At 40.0% G+C, this 17,705-nt stretch overlaps 3 protein-coding genes and 1 long non-coding RNA gene across 4 annotated transcripts; 1 reads left to right on the top strand and 3 right to left on the bottom strand.

Moving 5' to 3' along the window:
* Nucleotides 1-212: 212 nt before the first annotated feature.
* LOC149666960 (uncharacterized) lies at nucleotides 213-991 on the top strand. Its single transcript, XM_089841737.1, has 4 exons — nucleotides 213-350; nucleotides 425-510; nucleotides 586-696; nucleotides 767-991. The coding sequence occupies exons 1-4, from the start codon at nucleotides 233-235 to the stop codon at nucleotides 920-922; spliced, it is 471 nt and encodes a 156-aa protein (XP_089697863.1). The 5' UTR covers nucleotides 213-232; the 3' UTR covers nucleotides 923-991.
* Nucleotides 992-4,280: 3,289 nt separating this feature from the next.
* On the bottom strand, nucleotides 4,281-4,619 carry LOC149666959 (uncharacterized). Its single transcript, XR_016368288.1, has 2 exons — nucleotides 4,527-4,619; nucleotides 4,281-4,466 (listed from the first exon to the last, which is right to left on the bottom strand). It is a non-coding gene; the product is annotated as an uncharacterized LOC149666959 (long non-coding RNA).
* A 5,013-nt stretch (nucleotides 4,620-9,632) lies between these two features.
* LOC149666958 (uncharacterized) lies at nucleotides 9,633-12,398 on the bottom strand. Its single transcript, XM_089841649.1, has 3 exons — nucleotides 12,072-12,398; nucleotides 10,666-11,843; nucleotides 9,633-10,551 (listed from the first exon to the last, which is right to left on the bottom strand). Exons 1-3 carry the CDS (start codon nucleotides 12,396-12,398, stop codon nucleotides 9,633-9,635), a joined length of 2,424 nt encoding a protein of 807 aa, XP_089697775.1.
* A 104-nt stretch (nucleotides 12,399-12,502) lies between these two features.
* On the bottom strand, nucleotides 12,503-13,297 carry LOC149666957 (uncharacterized). Its single transcript, XM_089841648.1, has one exon. The coding sequence runs from the start codon at nucleotides 13,295-13,297 to the stop codon at nucleotides 12,503-12,505; it is 795 nt and encodes a 264-aa protein (XP_089697774.1).
* Between the last annotated feature and the right edge of the window lie 4,408 nt (nucleotides 13,298-17,705).

The following is a 17,705-nucleotide window of genomic DNA, read 5'->3' as shown; positions in this document are numbered from 1 at the left end:
CCATCAGCTATCAGCTTCATTTTTTGAAGCCAGCTGTTGATGTTTTCTGGGAGAGGACGCAAAAAGAAACTTTCGAAGAATTGTCGGGAAAAGAACTTGTAGTAGCTGGAGATGGAAGGATGGACAGTCCAGGGCATTCCGCCATGTTTTGCACTTACACTTTGGCAGATACTGAATCAAAGAAAATCTTAACTATATCCAACAAAGACACGCTGAAGGGAAAAGCCCGAACATGGAGCTCCTGGCTTTCAAAGGTGCTTCCAAAGAGGTTCTGGAGCTTGGCGCCCAACACAATGTCAAAGTGCTGGAAGTCGTCACAGATGCTCATTCTTCAATTTCAGCTGAGCTAAGTTAGTTTGAAGCACGACATTAACATTTGGCGATTTTAGAATGCATGGTATATTTATGAAAAAAAAATTCGTAGGGAAGGAGGATTCTTGTTTGCCAGGTGTAAAACACTCGTGGGACACGTGGCATGGTGGCAAAATAATTTTAAAGAGATTGAACGAAGTAAATATGATTCCATTTTTAAATCTCTTGTCACACCCTTTATCAAGTGAATGAAACAGAACGTGTTTCATGTAGATTGGACTGAAATCTAAAGAACATAGAGATTTATGTCACTGGGCTCCTCTACTACGTAATCATTTCTGGTGGTGCTCCAAAAATTGTCACGGACAGGTCTTCACTATGAAGGTATTGTGCTATGATTACCTTGAATGAATCTTGAAGAACAGGTGGTCAATTGAAATCCAAATATTTATAGAGTTTGTGGTTGACTTGTCTCCACCATGTTATCAACGAGCATGAGTGGCACTTGGAGATAGGCATGTTCAATCATTGCGACCATGAACCTTTAACTGAAGAGCTTATAGACAAGATGGACAGCCAAAGTAAAATTTCATTAATATACTTATTATAGCCTATGTGTTTGTGAAATAAGCATAACGGTCATAAATGTGTGGATTCCAGAGATACACGTGCCTACAGTAAACGAACGAAGGCGTGGTACATTGTGCCAATATATGAGAAGAAAAAGTATTCTTATATTCCGGAATTAATGCGGATCATTTTCGAACAGAGGGAAAACTTCAAGGTAAAAATAAAATCGGCTCTTTTTCAGCTATAAATTTATTATGATTTCTGGGGGTCATTGAAACAAAAAGTACCACTGGATGCTGATCACCCGTTAAGGATTGCCAAAACCAGAGGAATGGTAGAAGCCCCTTCAAAGGAGGAATTAAGAGAGAAACAGATATCTCGATTTTAAATAATACGTAATAACTAAATTTCTTGGGAAATGACCGCAAAGCGACCCCCCACCACCCTAAGTCATAGGAAGGGAAATTTGCGGTCATCGTGCACTGTCAGTCCTTGAAGGGAAATGAAATCACTTTTCTAATGTCAAAAATAAACTTCAGCAATCCACGAAATAAGAGGTTTCGACAGTTGGAATGCTGAGGAATCAACGCTTATTAGGCTTGGGATCCTAGACATAAGAGACCCAACAAAGGCTTGGGATCTTAGACATAAGAGACCCAACAAAGGCTTGGGATCCTAGACATAAGATACCCAAGAAAGGCTTGGGATCCTACACATAAGACACCTGAAAAATCCATCACCACCCTCTTCTTTGGACCAACGTTAGTCGTCCTCATCACCAATGGGTAGGTAAGATGGTGCCTGCATGACACAATCACTGCTATTTAGTATCAGCTCTGGCTTGATATTGATGGCCTGAAACTGACGAAACAGTTTGTTGATGGTCCTTGCAGGTCTTGATCTAGGGACCTTGTAATGGATGCAGCGAGATGGCGTCATTTGGCATTAGTGACCTTTCATCCCGCATATACCCGCTTAGTCGGTATCAGTTAGGGGCGGCATGGTTTGGGCTGACTTGGCGGTATACCGGTGTCTCCTTGGTTACTTAGATGGACAACACATCCCCATACGATAAAGGACTTTAACCGTTGAAATAAAAGAGTACCAAAGCACGTAACGTATTATTACTTATTAGACTCTAAACTTGGCCTTAATACATCAGTTCATATTTCTTGTTTTATAACCCTCATACATTATGACATCGGAGGAGAGGTTCCTCAGTATCACCACCATGAAGGGGCCGGATACCTTCCCGCAATTGGAAAAGCCTGAGGAGTTACCCACATCGGAGGTATCAGCGCGGAAGGACCTGCATACCAATGTACCGTTACCATATCTGGATGGAGGAATTTACCGAACGCCCTGGAAGCGGAGTCAACGAAGGAAAAATGATGCGCCAGTGTCGAACGATAAGCCTAAGTGCCTGTGCCACAAGCAACCAAAAAGAACCCGAGTCGTATTGTATATCAAGCGATACAGGCTCGAGAAGAGACGCTGTAAAGGAGTTTTCCTCCGCGGTCTAACCCGGTTTTTCCTTTCCATAAAACTTGCAGTGGTTAATGGTACTAGTTTGTATGCTGTGGCATACGGGCTAGCAACCACCCCTCTATGCAATGTAAAGGGACCCACCTGTAAACAAGGCACAGGCTTAGTGTGGAAATCCCTTCATAGACAAAGCCTAGTTATTATTATTAGTCCATCAGAACATATATATCAACCAATTTTTAAATTTAAATTAAATACAAAATTTTACTTCCTAATTTTTACCTACTACTATTTTGTTTAATAATTATATATTTGTTATGCCTAATAGGATTATCGATTGTAACACTTTATATTTCTGTATAATTATCATATTTGAATGTGTTTGGGGAACAAGTAACGGACGCCGCCACGAGGCGTCGTTTTCCGTTTGTGACCTTTGATCCCGAATATACGCGCTTAGTCACTTTTCATTTAGGTGCGGCATGGTTTGGGCTTGTTGGCGGTATACGGGTGTCTCTCACTTAGATGGAAAACTGTTGGAATAAAAGAACTAAATGACGTAACGTATTATTTATTAATTAATTAATGGACTCTATAGTAGTAAGATGTTTTCTCTGGCCCGCTAACTAGCTTTAATGTACGGATTGTACGATTTGGTCTGTTACAGCCTTACTCGGCTCAGCAGATGTGATATTAGGCTTAATAGACACCTGCATTAGATACTGATTCTTTCTCTCCTCTTTGCTGCAACTACAGTGAGGGTGCACAATATGCATTTGGCATCAGTGGTGGGACGTGACCCCTCCCACAATAATAATGACTATAATTAAAGGTTTCCACATCCACAAGTCGCTTGGTACGGATGAAATGACACTACCTAGCTTAAACTGCACTAGGTGAAAGTAGCGCCATTGTCGCGGAGCAAGATTTTTCCAGTGGAAAGTATATGAAAAGGAATTGCTGACCGACTTCAAAATATATTTCTATTGCATATTTTGAGTTTCTATTTTAGAATCAGATACCGCGGTGAACTTCTTGCAAGGTTTTACAATAATAATAATAATATTGGCTTTTTATTGGAACAATCATTAAGGTGGAGTCCTAATTTACAATGATGTCCAGAGTTAATTTAATAAATAAAAGTAATGGATAATAACTTAGATTAAAAGTATAGAGCCTGTTTACAGATAATCCCAGCCTCATTGCCTTAATTTCTGTGCCACGTGATTGCTCATGGCATCTTTAAAAAGCATTATTGATGTTATTATTTTGTGTTGATTTTCTAGTTCATTCCAACATTTTATGCCTTGAAATTTTACATTCTTGTCGCTAACGCGCGAGTTACAACTTTCAGGGTAGAAGTTATATTTGTCTCCACGTGTTCTTATATTATTATTTCCCTTTGGGAACCAGTTTATTACATATTCTGGGAAGAGACCATTTCTCACTTTAAACATGAAAATTAACAGGTCAAAGTAGTAGTTGTAGTCCGTGGTATTTATATTTGCGACTTCCGTCGCGGAGGAGTATTTTCGAGTATTGGATATAAATGTATGTATATTTTTGAAAGTAATTGGTTTACTTGTTCACTTTGTTTATATATTGGAAACAGTAAGTTGTCCCTTTGATTACGTGTGGCAGAATTGGGCTCAAACATGTGTATTTGCTATTACAATTATGAAACTAAATTCGTCAAACGCAAAGGTGAATCTATTTCTTTTCAACGTCAATAAAGGATCAATGTATTGTATTTGTGGTTTATCATTATAATAAGCACACAGTAAGACCAAGTGTAAGTCACTGAACTAAATTAAATACTTACTAAAATAGGACGAATGCATTTCAATATCGTGGCTATGTAGGATCACATCCGCAAACCAAAATTTTGGAATAAAAAGAGTATAAAACAAGCGTTCAATATAAAACTATTTTATTTTTTTCCCTAGTGACCGAACATTCTCAAATATAATAAGTAAATCTTACACCTTCATTTCAGTTTAGACCATCTAAATAATCAAAAACAAACCACCCTTTCACAGCATGAAGTTAGAATAATAAACAGCCCGCGCCTTCAAACCGTCGTCTGCTCTAAGTCTAAACTGTTAAATGGCAACTTATGTCCAGCACTGGTAGAAATAAAGGTCTGATCATAAACCAACCTTAAAAATTAAAGGTGGCAGCACATTCTTGGATTTTTTTGAAGCTGTGCGGACAAGTACAACTCTAGGGGCGAATCGTGAGCAGATTTCCGCTTTAAATTCCAATTGCAATACCTTTTCTCGCCCTTCGTGCGTTTACAAGGAGTAGGTGTTGGTCTGGTATATTATTTTTCAGGTATTTAGAATCGAAGAAAATATCGTATTCTCATAGATCAAAATACACCAACAAACATTATTGTCTAACCATTTATTTTACCCTTTCAACGGTATAGTTTTTGATATTAATATTCAAGGTAGAGACATTGACTACGAGTACAATGCCGCAGTGCTACTAATTATTTCTATCCTTTCTAACATACTGATGGTTTTCCGTAAAACAATCAACTATAAAAAGTTTAGCAAAGATATTAGAGATTGGCCGATACGATACCAATATCGGTACCAGTATTTGGCTAAACCGATATATCGGTATCGGTTTAAACTTGTATCGGCCCATCTCTGAATGATATACTCAAATAAATAAGCGTTCGTCTGATCACTTACACTCTGTATATTTTAGGGATTTTGAAAGAAATTGTACTAACCGGAGGAAGGTATAGTGGTAAACGTTCCTGTTTTGGGAACACTCCGTGAATCCGAAGTTCGTGTAGTACACATTCGTTCCTCAATCCAAAATAACTCTCGCAGCCATGCACTCTACATGGAATGTAGAGCTGGTCTCTATGTTTTTTTCGTGTAGTTGACTATACGAAATGCAACGACGGTTAAAAATGGTTTCAGGATATGAATAATTATAAAACTAATTACAGGTTGCTACGGCATTTATAAGAGCGATGACAGTCCGAAACGTGCATGTAAATTCCTAAAAAGAAGGGAAAAAGTTGAATGTTACAATCCTATGTTTTAACTTGGTGAAATATTACTTGCGAGACTGCTCGCTCGTAAACGGCATCGCTGGTAGATGCCAAGGGGAAATTAGCGCTTGGTCCGACTACGGAGACGGAGCTTCTTGTCTGGTTCCGGCGAAGCCAGGGATTGTTTTCCAGGGCCATCGTTCTCCGCTCTTCGTAGTCAAAAGTCAATTCTTCTCCCGCCGCAATGTCCCTAGCCGCTAAAAAAACAAGGTATGGACGACCAACCATTGCGTATACTTTGGTTTTAAGGTTCGGTTGGCAGGAATGAGAAATCAGCCGACCCAAACGGCCACTTTCAGCGGTGGCGTCGACGCAACGAAGAGATGTTTCAAATTACTATGTGTGGTTAAAATAGCAGCAAGGAAATAAGATGGTCTAGTCCATATTAAGCAAATTTTAAAGGTACTCTCGACATGCCTACTGCAATAAATATACTTATAGCGAAATACCCCCTAATATAACGGTGCGAGGAAAAAATGTTTCAATGGCTGCGAAGCAATATAAATCACACATCGCTTACGCCACACTTCCTCATTACCGTTATTTATTTAATTACTACTACTCCAACTCGGGTAAAACTGTTAGTCTCATCGATTTCTTGAAGAGATCCCTTTTTGAACAAGGAGAACATTGGCAACAATAATAATTTTTAAATAATGAAAAAAGCTAAAATTAATAATAATGATAATAATGAAAATAATAAAAATGATTTTTTCTTTTTTTTTAAACACAGTGGAAGGAAAACTAGAAAAGTGCAATGCGGGACTACCGAAGAAATTAGCTCAAATTCGATTAGGGTTGTATCCACAGAGACAAGGATGCCCATTTCCGCACAATTTTCGAGAATCATAGCCCAATTCTGCACACTTTTTATGGCTCATCGGATGGGGGATCAGATTCATCCTCGCTGAGCATGGTTTGCACTTGACAGCTGTACATCAAACGTCAGATTCGTTTTTTACGTTGTCGCCCAGCGTTATAGCATTTTCACCTAGCGTAGTTCCCGCAACTAATGGAACAAAGGCTTACCAGACAAGCTGAACATTGCACCAATTGCGGCCCATCTATTGTTTTTCTATTTTGGTCTTTGTAATATTTATGTCCCATCTCATAGAGAAATGGATGGTTCCCAACCTCTTCAATAAAACTTTCAGCATTGAACTTCGGCATTCTCGGGGATTTGTACTAGTTTACTGGCTGGATTAGCAACAAAATATATAAAAACATGTCGGACCGCGAAAGTTCTCTTTCGAAGACGCGTGGTCAAAAATGACGTCACAACACAAGCTTCTTGCTGGTTGACTCGCGCAGAGCCTTAACGTTGAACGCGGCCGAAAAAAAAAGAAAGCCAATATCGCCACACGCAATTTAATTTCTTTCCAGCCACTCCAGCGTAACTAATTTTTTTGTTTGTCGCTTGACGTCGGGCGAAAAGTCGTGATTTACGCCTAGTGATAACCATGCTTTATGCTAATGTCGTATAAACAGTGGCATAAGAGAGTTTAAGCTGAAACTATTTCTATTTAGCAATCCTTACGGGTACATGTAGCTACCTAAGTACTGCAGTGAACTGGTCTGTTTGTTTTATATATGCTACACGTACGCGTAAGTAGGAGATCATTGCTTTAATTTTCTACTATTTAAGCGATGATAGAAAATTTTTATAGTGGTCGTTCCCAGGTAGAATGTTGTGATTTTGCTTTTATAACGAAAGAGAGCCAATAAGCCTCTTACTGACCTCGTAACCAATTAAATGTTATATATGGCATCACTTATCAACCTCCCCCTTCGTCATGAACCGTCACAAATTTAGAACCCCTCCCCCATGAGTGCGACGTAGTTTATGGAGGATCTCTTAGACATATGAAGCCAACATGTATTTTGACGCGTTATTTTTCTCATCCTTTTGGTCTGAAAAAACAATAGGTTTTAAAAATTTCCCTTCTCTAGGCTAGTGTAATATTTTACATTAACAAGGCCTTACTGTGCCCCTTACGGAGTTCTTTGGCCCCCAAAGTGAAACGAAAAGTGGGCTCTAGCCTGTGTCGCCTACAGTAGGATTCGAACTAAAACCTATTGTAATCACTCTTGAACCTGCTCCAGACGCACATAAACTCTTACAAAAAGCAAAGACGTCTGTGATTTGAAATGTGAATGCCGAAAAACTGTGTTTCTAAATTTTTTTCAAAGCAGTATACAGATTGAAGCTTACGCCGACGTGGGTAGATTTTACTGATGACTAATAATTTTGTAGCACCCTAGGAGCGAATGCACTCGGCTTTCCCCGTCAGCCCGTCGGGACATTTTTTAGGTAGGATTGCACTTTATCTAACTAACTCAACTAACAGCGGTTACAGACTAATAAGAGCACGGGGAGTTCGGTCAAAATAGTAAAAAAATTCTAAACCCGCCGCAAGTTGGTCAAAAACATTTTTGAAAATTTTAAAATTGCATGTACTTACCGCTATGGACTAAAAGCATTATGCACTCAGTCTTTCAAAATATGCCGGGGGGGGGGGGGTCAACTATAAGAATTTTAAGGACTCGCAACGGAAGTATAGCTATGTAATTTTTAAGATCTACTGAATTTAGCAAAACCATTCATTTTTGGTACTGTGATCGTAAAGTAATATGAGAATTTTTCAAAATATTGCGTAAAGAAAAATTAGAAATACCAAAAATTAGGAAAATGAGAATATAAGCGAGAAATGGCGAAAATTACATTAGCGATATTTTAGTTTCTAAATATAGCATTCAACTTTTGGGAAGTATTTAAAAGTTAACTAGACCTAATCGCAAACAGAAATTTTGGAAAAGGTGGTAAATTAGCTAATAAGTAAACTAACCTAACCTTACATTTAATACCTTTGAAATATATGGTATTCCTTCCCCGCTAAAACTGTCACTGAATCCTCTGGCCGCCCCTTAACGCCTCCCCTCGATTCGCACCTCTTCCCGCCTCGCGGGTTGCCATGGAAACGAGAACTTACTGAGCAGAGACTCGTTGATTTTCAACGTGATTAGACGTGTTTTTTTGAAGAGACTTTCTCGAGAGATAATTATTACTGCTGTCAAATTATATTTTCTGGGGGTTTATTAGGTTAAATTTTTAAATGGCTCATGCTAATTTGGAAAACGAGGCGTATGAAAACCCTAATTTTGGAAATGAGGAACATTTTTTTTAAAATGGTTTCCTTGAAGAATTGGGGAGGGTTTTTTCCCGGGATGGATGATGGAATAAAGGCGAGGTCAGAGAGGGATGCCATTGCCCTAGTACTTACTTTGGAGCTTGTCCCGCGTCTTGAATCCTTCAATGAAGGAAAGACACCTTGCGGATGTGGGAATAAAAACGATGATGGGGAATTAAATGGATATCTTGTTGGGGTTGGCAATTCCCAGAGCCGATTTGGCTATTCGATAAGATGTTCCGCAGCCCAGTCTCGCGCTAAAAAGCGCAACGCCTTAAAAGCATCCAAAAAGAAGGAACCAGAGTATTTGGCGGTCGATTGCACGAAGGATTTCGTCCCCTCGAAAAACACCTGGTTTTACAATCAAAACCTCTCGGTTACCGACAATCTCTTCCTCATGTTCCTGTGGGTTTCCAAAATGAGCGTATCTGATGCTATAATCCTCAGTGAATGTGCCAGCCATACGTCGTGGATTACTTTTCCATGTGTCGCGAGGTGGCTGAGATTGTCATTTCGAACAGGGCCGACAAGGTGCAGATTGGAGGACCAGGATTGTTCGTAAAAATGGACGAAACATACTTGCACTCTAGAAAGTACCACCGTGGGGCTCAATTGGCCGGAGAGACCATTTGTATCTTCATGAATTGTACTTTGATGGGATTTCGGGAGCATCTGACTGTTTTGCATAAGTATGAGTTCGTGAATTCGGAAGATTCACGTGCTCATACGAATAACGTTGTCGCGTCTACGTTAAATCAACGACTCAAGTATAACTTAGAACTTCATACTTTATTAAATAGTTGGCGTCAAGAATTTAAGATTAAAAACAACATTGCAAACTAACAAATGTTTCTATTGAGATATTGAAGGAACACGAATTTCTAATTGATAATCCCTAGCTTTTTATACAATCAATAAAAATTAACTAGTCTAAAAAAACGTCAGAGAATAAATAGATCGGCAGTAAAAAATACAATTTTTTGATAATAGCGTTTTTGAGAACTTCAGCTTGCGACATCCTCCGCCCCGATGACTCCGTCATCCCTTGATAACTCGAGATTGTACAGCATTTGGATAGCTCGTTTCAGTATGGTTCCACAGGGAAGTCGCACGGAGCACGATCGCACCTTCCCATCTCGGCCAATGTAGGTTTCGATAATGCGGCCCATTTTCCAGATTTGGCGTGGCAGATGTTGATCTTCGATGAGGACGACGTCATCTATCTCGAACTCGGGTAGACCCTTGACTGTTACGTTGGAATGGGCAGTACGTAGTTCCATTAGATAGTTACACCTCCATCTTTTCCAAAACTGATTGACTACCATCTGACGATACTTGACTCGTTTAATTAATTGTTCTCGTGTGGTGGTGAACTGGTTTTCATTACTGAACTCTTGATCTGGCAAGGAAGTCAGGCGTTGACCAATAAGGAGGTGCGCCGGTGTTAAAGGAAGGGGCTCCCTTCCATCAGTGAACGTATGAGTTAAGGGTCTTGAATTCAATACAGCTTCAATTTCGGTCATGACGGTGATTAATTCTTCCAGAATCAATGATGTTCGGCCAAGGGTTTTCTTGAGGCATGTCTTCACAGATCGAACAAGGCGCTCCCAGAATCCGCCCCACCAGGCGGCCTTTGGGACTATAGACTTCCATTTGATTCCTTTGTGACTCAGGAACTCTTGAGTAGCATTGTTTTGAATAGCCAGGAACATATCAGCAAGGTCCTTCTCAATTCGTTTAAATGCTTTCGCATTGTCCGAGTACAGGGTGTGGCATAACCCTCGTCTGGCAGTGAATCGTCTGAAGGAAAGGAGGAATTTCTCCGAACTCATATCCGTGACTATTTCCAAGTGTAAGGCTCGAGTGACAGCACACGTATAGAGTGCTATGTAGACTTTGGAGTGTTGATTAGTTCCAGGATTTCTGACATAGAGTGGTCCGGCGAAGTCCACCCGTGTGATCGTAAATGGTGCAGCCTCTGTGACTCGGTCTCTCGGTTAGGGCGCAAAAACTTGATTTCCGCCTATGATGGCATACCTTCGGCAAATGAAGCATTTTTGGACTACATTCTTGACGAGTTGACGGCCTTGTAGGATCCAGTAGGTCTCACGAACTTCGGTCATAGTGCTATTGAAGCCGCCATGCATAACCTTCTCATGAGCTTCTCTGACAAGTAGCTCAGTCAAGCGATGTTTCGGTGGAAGAATGAGTGGATGTTTTTCGGCGAACTGTAGACCAGAGTTTTGTAAACAGCCACCGACTCGGAGAATATTGTCGTCCATGAACGGTAAGAATTGGGCTATTCTTGATGAACTAGGAATGGGCTGGTTTTTCTCCAAGCCATCGATCTCAATGGTGAAGGCAGCTGTCTGGACGTCTCGCATCCATCTGTCTCTAGCTTGCTTGATTTTCTCGGAGCTCAATGGGCCATAGATTCTTTCATCTGAGGAAACTTTGATATTTCTTCGAAAGCGAAGGATCCAGGCGGTAGTTCGAAATACCCGGCTGGCGGATTGATACTTGTGTAAATCGAGTAGAGGTTCCCTTTGCTCGACAACGCAACTCAGAACAGCAACTCTTCTCTCGTCAATGACGGTCTCGATGGTGGGGCTTGATGTTGGAAATTTTCTCTCTGGCCATTTTTCTTCCGCTACATACAACCACGTAGGTTCATGCCACCATTTTGGGTTATCAATCAGCTCGTTTATCGTGCATCCTCTTGACGGCATGTCGGCTGGGTTATCTTGGCTGCAACAGTATGACCAATACATTGGATCGGTTGTTGATTGGATTTCCTTGATGCGATTAGCAACAAATGGTTTCCATTCTTTCGTCTGTCCTCGAATCCAATGTAAAGTGATTTGTGAATCAGACCAGCAATTATATCGGGTTACTTTGCCTTCAAAGACTGCAAGCGTATGTTTCAGGAGTCTGGACCCGATGACAGCAGCCATGATCTCGAGCCTTGGCAGGGTGATTTTCTTCAGCGGTGTTACTCTGGTTTTTGATGAGATTATTGATGCCCCGTAGCATCCTTGCTCTGTTCGATAACGTAGATAAATGACGGCGGCGTATGCCTTTTCGCTGGCATCGCAGAAAAGAAGAAGCTCGGATCCTGTTACTTTCGATTCGCTGTCTGCAAAGTACCATCGTGGAATTGATAATTTTTGAAAGTTTGGTAAGTCGAAGCACCATTGCTGCCAGGCCTTGTTAATCTACAGCGGCAGATAGTCATCCCAGTCTACGCCTTGTTTCCAGAGTTCTTGAAAGAGACATTTTACAACTATGACAAATGGTGCTAGGAGTCCGATAGGGTAGAAAAGTCTTACTGCGGCTTGTAAGAGACTTCTTTTGGTATCCTTCTTTTGCGTCAGGAATTCCAGTAATGATGATTTATCGAATGAAAAGGTATCAGAAGCTGGGTGCCTAGTAATTCAAAGAACTTTCAGTGGTGAACTTAGTTGTTTGGCGGTAATGTGATCCGAACCATCTTCTCTGCTCCAAACGGCCATGGCTTCTTTTGAACTGGATACCCATTTGCGAAGGTTCATTCGTGCTTGATTCATAACTTCACAGGATTGCCTCCGAATTTCTAAGGCTTCTTCCACAGAGAAGGTGCCTCCAACATAGTCGTCGACATAGATGTATTTACTAAGAATGTCGCAAATCTCAGGATACTCGTCTTGAAGTTTATCGAAGTGGAATTGTAGCGTAGCTGACAACAGGAACGGACTGGATGTTACTCCAAAGAGTACCCTCTTCATACGCATATGGATGAACGTTGGCTTCTCTTGGCCAGGGAAATCCTCAATCCAAAGGAATCGTACATAATCTTGGTCTTTGGGATCCAGTGAAATCTGTAGAAAGGCTTTTTCTACACGGCCATTATTCCAATTCGATGCATTCTGAATCGAAATAATATTTCCAAGAGGTTAGGATTGAGATTGGGACCAGGTGAAAGACAGTCATTTAGTGATTTAGATCCCTTTTCCTTTGAGGAGGCGTCAATGACTATACGCGTCTTTGTGGTCGTTTTGTCTCCTCGTTCTATCTCGAAGTGCGGAATGTAGTACGTTGATCCGGAAGTAGTTGTAACACTGTCGTTAGTTAGGGCTTCAATAATGTCTTGATCCAAGTAGTCGTCGATAACTTCTTTATATCTGAGGAACAATGCTGGGTTTCTTTGAAAGCGTTTAAAAAGGTTATTCATTCGTCTTGTTGCTATGGCCAAGTTGTCGTCGATCCGTGAATATTCAGCCTTCCAAGGTAATTGGACTTGGTAACGACCATACACCATTGTGATGGTAGAACGATTATGATCGATGATATCTTGTTCGGTCTTTGTGATTTGTGGATTCTCTTCTATACCCAAGGCTTCAAGTTCCCAGAATCGTCGCAAACACTGTGATAAAAGGTCTTCTACTGCTAAGGTCATAGCCACGGACGATTGGACGTTGAGGTTAGCTGAGACTGGGGTTGGTCCTTGGACAGACCAGCCAAATACGGTCTCGACGGCTACTACTTCGCCGTCTAGTTTTTCGAACTTCTGCATCGATAGCTTCCAATAATAGTCAGCTCCGATCAATACTATTAGTTGCGTTGAGACTTTAGCTCCATTCAGTTCAGTGACTTCAGCCAGCTTCAGTCCCTTGCTAATGATCTCGTACATGGTCGTTGATCACTCACTCAGATTGGTTACGCGATTATCTCTACTCGATTTAGTTTCTGTCTTTCTCTCCCGGGTTTCGGCACCAAGAAACATCGCGTCTACGTTAAATCAACGACTCAAGTATAACTTAGAACTTCATACTTTATTAAATAGTTGGCGTCAAGAATTTAAGATTAAAAACAAGTTGGGAAAACCAAAATATTACCTCTCCGAGTCAAGAGGACTACTTACAAACTCATTTACCCACATATGGAAATGTTTCTTTTTTTATGAACAAATACTGAAGTTAAAATTTATGAAATATTAAAGCAGTATACAAAGCATAGCAAATATACTGTAAATCAGACGACATTTTACATCCAATAAGGATATACTTGTACACATTAAAATCATCCGATGGGGGAAAAACGGGAAATGAAGAGATAAAACTTTGGAGGGATATTACCTTTAGGTGTTTGTAAAGGCCCAATTTTCTACTCCTCAACTCTATGCCCTCTATGTTCAAAGCCATATTCACAACAGGGTTGCCATGTAAACACTATCCTCTCGTTTCACCTCCACGATATTCTTAGTTTGTCAACATGACTGTTAACGTTACATAACACCAAAGCTAATTTGTGGCTACACACACTGGAAGTAAATGCGCACCATAAAAAGCTTGAAAACACGAAGGTATAATCCGATTACGATCAGACCTTTCACTGGACTGGGCTGCGTTCAGCAGAGCTCGCAAAAAAAGACAGCCGATTTTGGAAAAGGTTTACCGGTGAGCTCTATCGTCAAAGCTTTTCTCCGGTCATCGGTGTTTTAAAAGTGACGCTAGCGCATTAAAGCGTGCAAGGTACCAAGGCTTAACAAAAATTGTATGATAACATATTTATAGAGATAGATAACAACAACTTTTATAATTAAAATTAGAAACTAACATGTCTCTTAAATTCTCGCGTGATCAACTGGTTTTACGCCAATTAAATGTTTTTTTCGCCTAGCTGAGGATTCGCGTTTTACGTCACGTTATCCAAAAACCCGACTATTTTCTTCAAAGACTGCGCTGGCTCAGTGCTGAGCACCGTGATGTCACAATTCAAAAACAAAATCCCGTTCTGTAGGACACTGCTAACAGCGCTGAGCTCTGATGAATGCGGCCCAGATTTCCTCTATGATTACAAAATCTAAGCCTAACTATTTAAAAGTGTATTTAACTTTCGGCTCACTTTGAACCGTTAATGTCTTTGCATTACAGAAACGAAAACCAAGCGTTTACTTTTTGGTTCACTAAGCCTATTGACAAATAAAAGTTCATTTGACCAATAAAGTAGCGTTCTTCTTGTAATCACTTTAGAAAGGATTAATCTATAAACAGATGTAGTATAGCTTAAGTAATATATAAACATCCATTTCAAATAATAATATTAAAAAACATCCTTGGAATATCAAAATGAAACAGAGCTTTAAAGCTACAAAAGTACTAAATGCATCGTAATTACGAAAAAGATTTCCACATATTCACTTTATATTATGGAAAAAGTGAATATTAAGGTTCTGTAGGATTTCGTAACACATCAAGACAAAGCGAACTCCTAACTCGGCGCACTAGTGTGACAACGGACAGACACACACAGACAATAAAATAGACTGCTTTTTAACTCTTTCCGTGTTAATTTTGAATTGAGAAAAGAGATTATCTTAAATATTAAAATAAATATAATTAATATTTAATATTTTCTTCGTTAGTTGTTCGCCTTATTGAGCGTTACATCGTTTTAAAAAAGAATAATTAAACATACTTGAGAGACTTAACTATAATAGAAGTTTGAAATGAAGCATCCTCCTGTTGCTTCGCCTTACACAAATAGATAGTATATAAAGGATTCGAATCGCAGCAGTAGATAAGAACATCGCATTTGCGTGAACCTTGGAGGAAGACCCCTCCATCGGAAGGCTAGACGTTTCTCGTAACCCTAGCCGAACGCCGCGTATGTCTTAACCTTAAGGATGATGGTGGTGTTAGAAGCCAGGTGTACAGACTGGTGTCCATGTGGGATGAACAAAAACAAAGACCAGAAGATGGTGGTGTTTGAAGCCAGGTGTACAGACTGGTGTCCATGTGGGATGGACAAAAACAAAGGCCAAGAAGATGGTGGTGTTAGAAGCCAGGTGTACAGACTGGTATCCATGTGGAAAGGACAAATACGAGAAGGTGGTGGTGTTCAGAAGCCAGTATATACAGACCGGTGTCCATGTGGGAGGGGGAACAAATGAACAGAGTTGTTAGACAGGCAATGGAGTAATAGCCTGTAAGTGGAATACAATTTCCGGGACTGTAAATGCGGTCTGGAAATTGAATACACGTTTGCTCCGATTTGCAAACTGCGAACGCGGTCACGTGGGTGTAACAACGAAAAGACAGACAGACAGACACACAGACACGTCGAAATTAGAACCTCTCCGTGACATACGTCACTCGGAGAGGTAACAACATTGCAAACTAAAAACTGTTTCTATTGAGATATTGAAGGAACACTGATTTCTAATTGATAATCCCTAGCTTTTTATACAATCAATAAAAATTAACTAGTCTAAAAAACGTCAGAGAATAAATAGATCGGCAGTAAAAAATACAATTTTTTGATAATAGCGTTTTTGAGAACTTCAGCTTGCGACAAACGTCGAAAACAGAAACCGACATTTGAAGGCGAGCATAAAGTCCTACAGAACTGACCGGGCGTTGAATAGTTATATGGCCACATATTGGTACAGGTGCCTTTTTTTCAAGGACCATGATGGCAATTGGCTTCCTCCTGGAACCAACTTCCGTTGGTTCCTGGAAGACGTCAAGGCATGCTATCCTGGTCCAGCTAAAAAGGCCTTGAACGAATTGAAATTGGCGTGTCGGAGGAAGAGTTGAACGCTCTGAATACAGAGACACAGCCGGCGTTCCTTATTGGTGGTCAAAACGAAGAAAACACGGTTGAACTTAGCGATGAGAGAGGTCGGTTTTCTTCGTTTAAGGCTGTAGGCAAGGGGATTCAATATCCTGGGGAGTTTTCATTTGGCAGGCCCCCCTACCTATATACTGTCGACCTCAATGTCCTGAGGAGTTTTCATTTGGCAGGGCAATGAGGTCGACATTATATAGGTAGAGGGGCCTGACAAATGAAAACTTCCAGGATATTGAAGCCGGCAGTAGGTTAGGGGACCTGCCATAAAAAAACTCTCCATGAGAAACGAAGTGTGGCCACCTCCAAGTGGTGTTTTTCGGGTAACGCTAAGTGCCACACATTACTGCATAACCATAAATATATTTGCAATTTCTAATTGTATTTTGTTCTTCCCTGGTAATTTGAAACCCTTTCCTAAATATCGCTGTTTGTGTTTAGATATTTCAAAAAGAATAAGACACCTTTTCCAAAATATTGCTGTAAAATTTGACGCCTTTTCCCATATATTGCCGTAAAATATGACGCCTTTTCCCATATATTGCCGTAAAATATGACGCCTTTTCCAAAATATTGCTCTAAAATATGACGCCTTTTCCAAAATATTGCTGTAAAATATGACGCCTTTTCCAATTATTACCATTAATTTCCAAATAATTCGCGTAATTTTTCATAATTTTGCCTTTACGTTCATTTGCTTCCCAAATTATTTGAAGCCTCTTGCAAAAACTAGATGATTACTTTATTTACAACCCAAATAGAATGCAACCTTTTCTGAAATATTTCTCAAATAAAATCCGTCTTTTCCAAAATTTTGATGCTTGCTTCTTTTAGAACTCAAATAAAATTAGACCTTTTCCTAATTTTTTTCTCGATTAAAATCAACCTTTTTGAAATATTATTAGCATAAATCTCATAATTTTTTGTATATTTACCTTTTCTTAGTAAGAACTAGAATAAGGTATTACACTATTTTAGTCGCGAGTCCATTTGGTAAGATCGAGCTCGGCTGCAGACGACGGAGTGTGGTTTTGCTGGATTTCTCGGGGGTTATGGTAAATACATGCAATTTCAAAATTTTCAAAAAATTTTTTGACCAACTTGCGGCGGGTTTAGAATTTTTTTACTATTACTACTTCCCGTGGTCTAAATAGTCAGAAACCGATGTAAGTTGAGTTAGTTAGATAAAGTGCAATCCTACCAAATGTTTTGATTCAAACTATTCAAACACTTGCGACTACGCTAGCGAACATAGGTACTAGACCAGCCGCCAAAAATAGGCCAAAATAACCCCAACACTTAATATTTAGTGGTGTTGAAGGTGAAAGTGCGCCGGAATTCCTTCGGACTTTGACGGAATTCGCTGAATATCACAGCATGACTGGAAATGACATTATCGAGCTTCTACCCCAAATATTGAGGGGCCGTGCATTAATCTGATTTAGAGACATGAATAGGCCTAATCAACC

Source organism: Phalangium opilio, unplaced genomic scaffold, assembly GCF_054372755.1.
Source record: "Phalangium opilio isolate 3A_F unplaced genomic scaffold, DU_Popi_V2 ptg000060l_1, whole genome shotgun sequence".
Classification (NCBI taxonomy): Eukaryota; Metazoa; Arthropoda; class Arachnida; order Opiliones; family Phalangiidae; genus Phalangium; species Phalangium opilio.
Note: the sequence above shows the minus strand (reverse complement) of the source record. Positions and strands in the feature narration are given on the sequence as shown.

Excerpts from the sequence above, each read along its gene's own strand:
- LOC149666960 (XM_089841737.1), top strand. The coding sequence starts at position 233 with ATGGAGCTCCTGGCTTTCAAAGGTGCTTCCAAAGAGGTTCTGGAGCTT. Across the intron at positions 511-585 it reads TTTTAAAGAGATTGAACGAA|ATTGGACTGAAATCTAAAGA; the intron begins GTAAATATGATT and ends TGTTTCATGTAG. Across the intron at positions 697-766 it reads GACAGGTCTTCACTATGAAG|AGTTTGTGGTTGACTTGTCT; the intron begins GTATTGTGCTAT and ends AAATATTTATAG.
- LOC149666958 (XM_089841649.1), bottom strand. The coding sequence starts at position 12,398 with ATGCGTATGAAGAGGGTACTCTTTGGAGTAACATCCAGTCCGTTCCTG. Across the intron at positions 11,844-12,071 it reads AACTAAGTTCACCACTGAAA|ATTAACAAGGCCTGGCAGCA; the intron begins GTTCTTTGAATT and ends CTGCCGCTGTAG. Across the intron at positions 10,552-10,665 it reads AAATGCTTCATTTGCCGAAG|AAATCCTGGAACTAATCAAC; the intron begins GTATGCCATCAT and ends ACTCTATGTCAG.
- LOC149666957 (XM_089841648.1), bottom strand. The coding sequence starts at position 13,297 with ATGTACGAGATCATTAGCAAGGGACTGAAGCTGGCTGAAGTCACTGAA.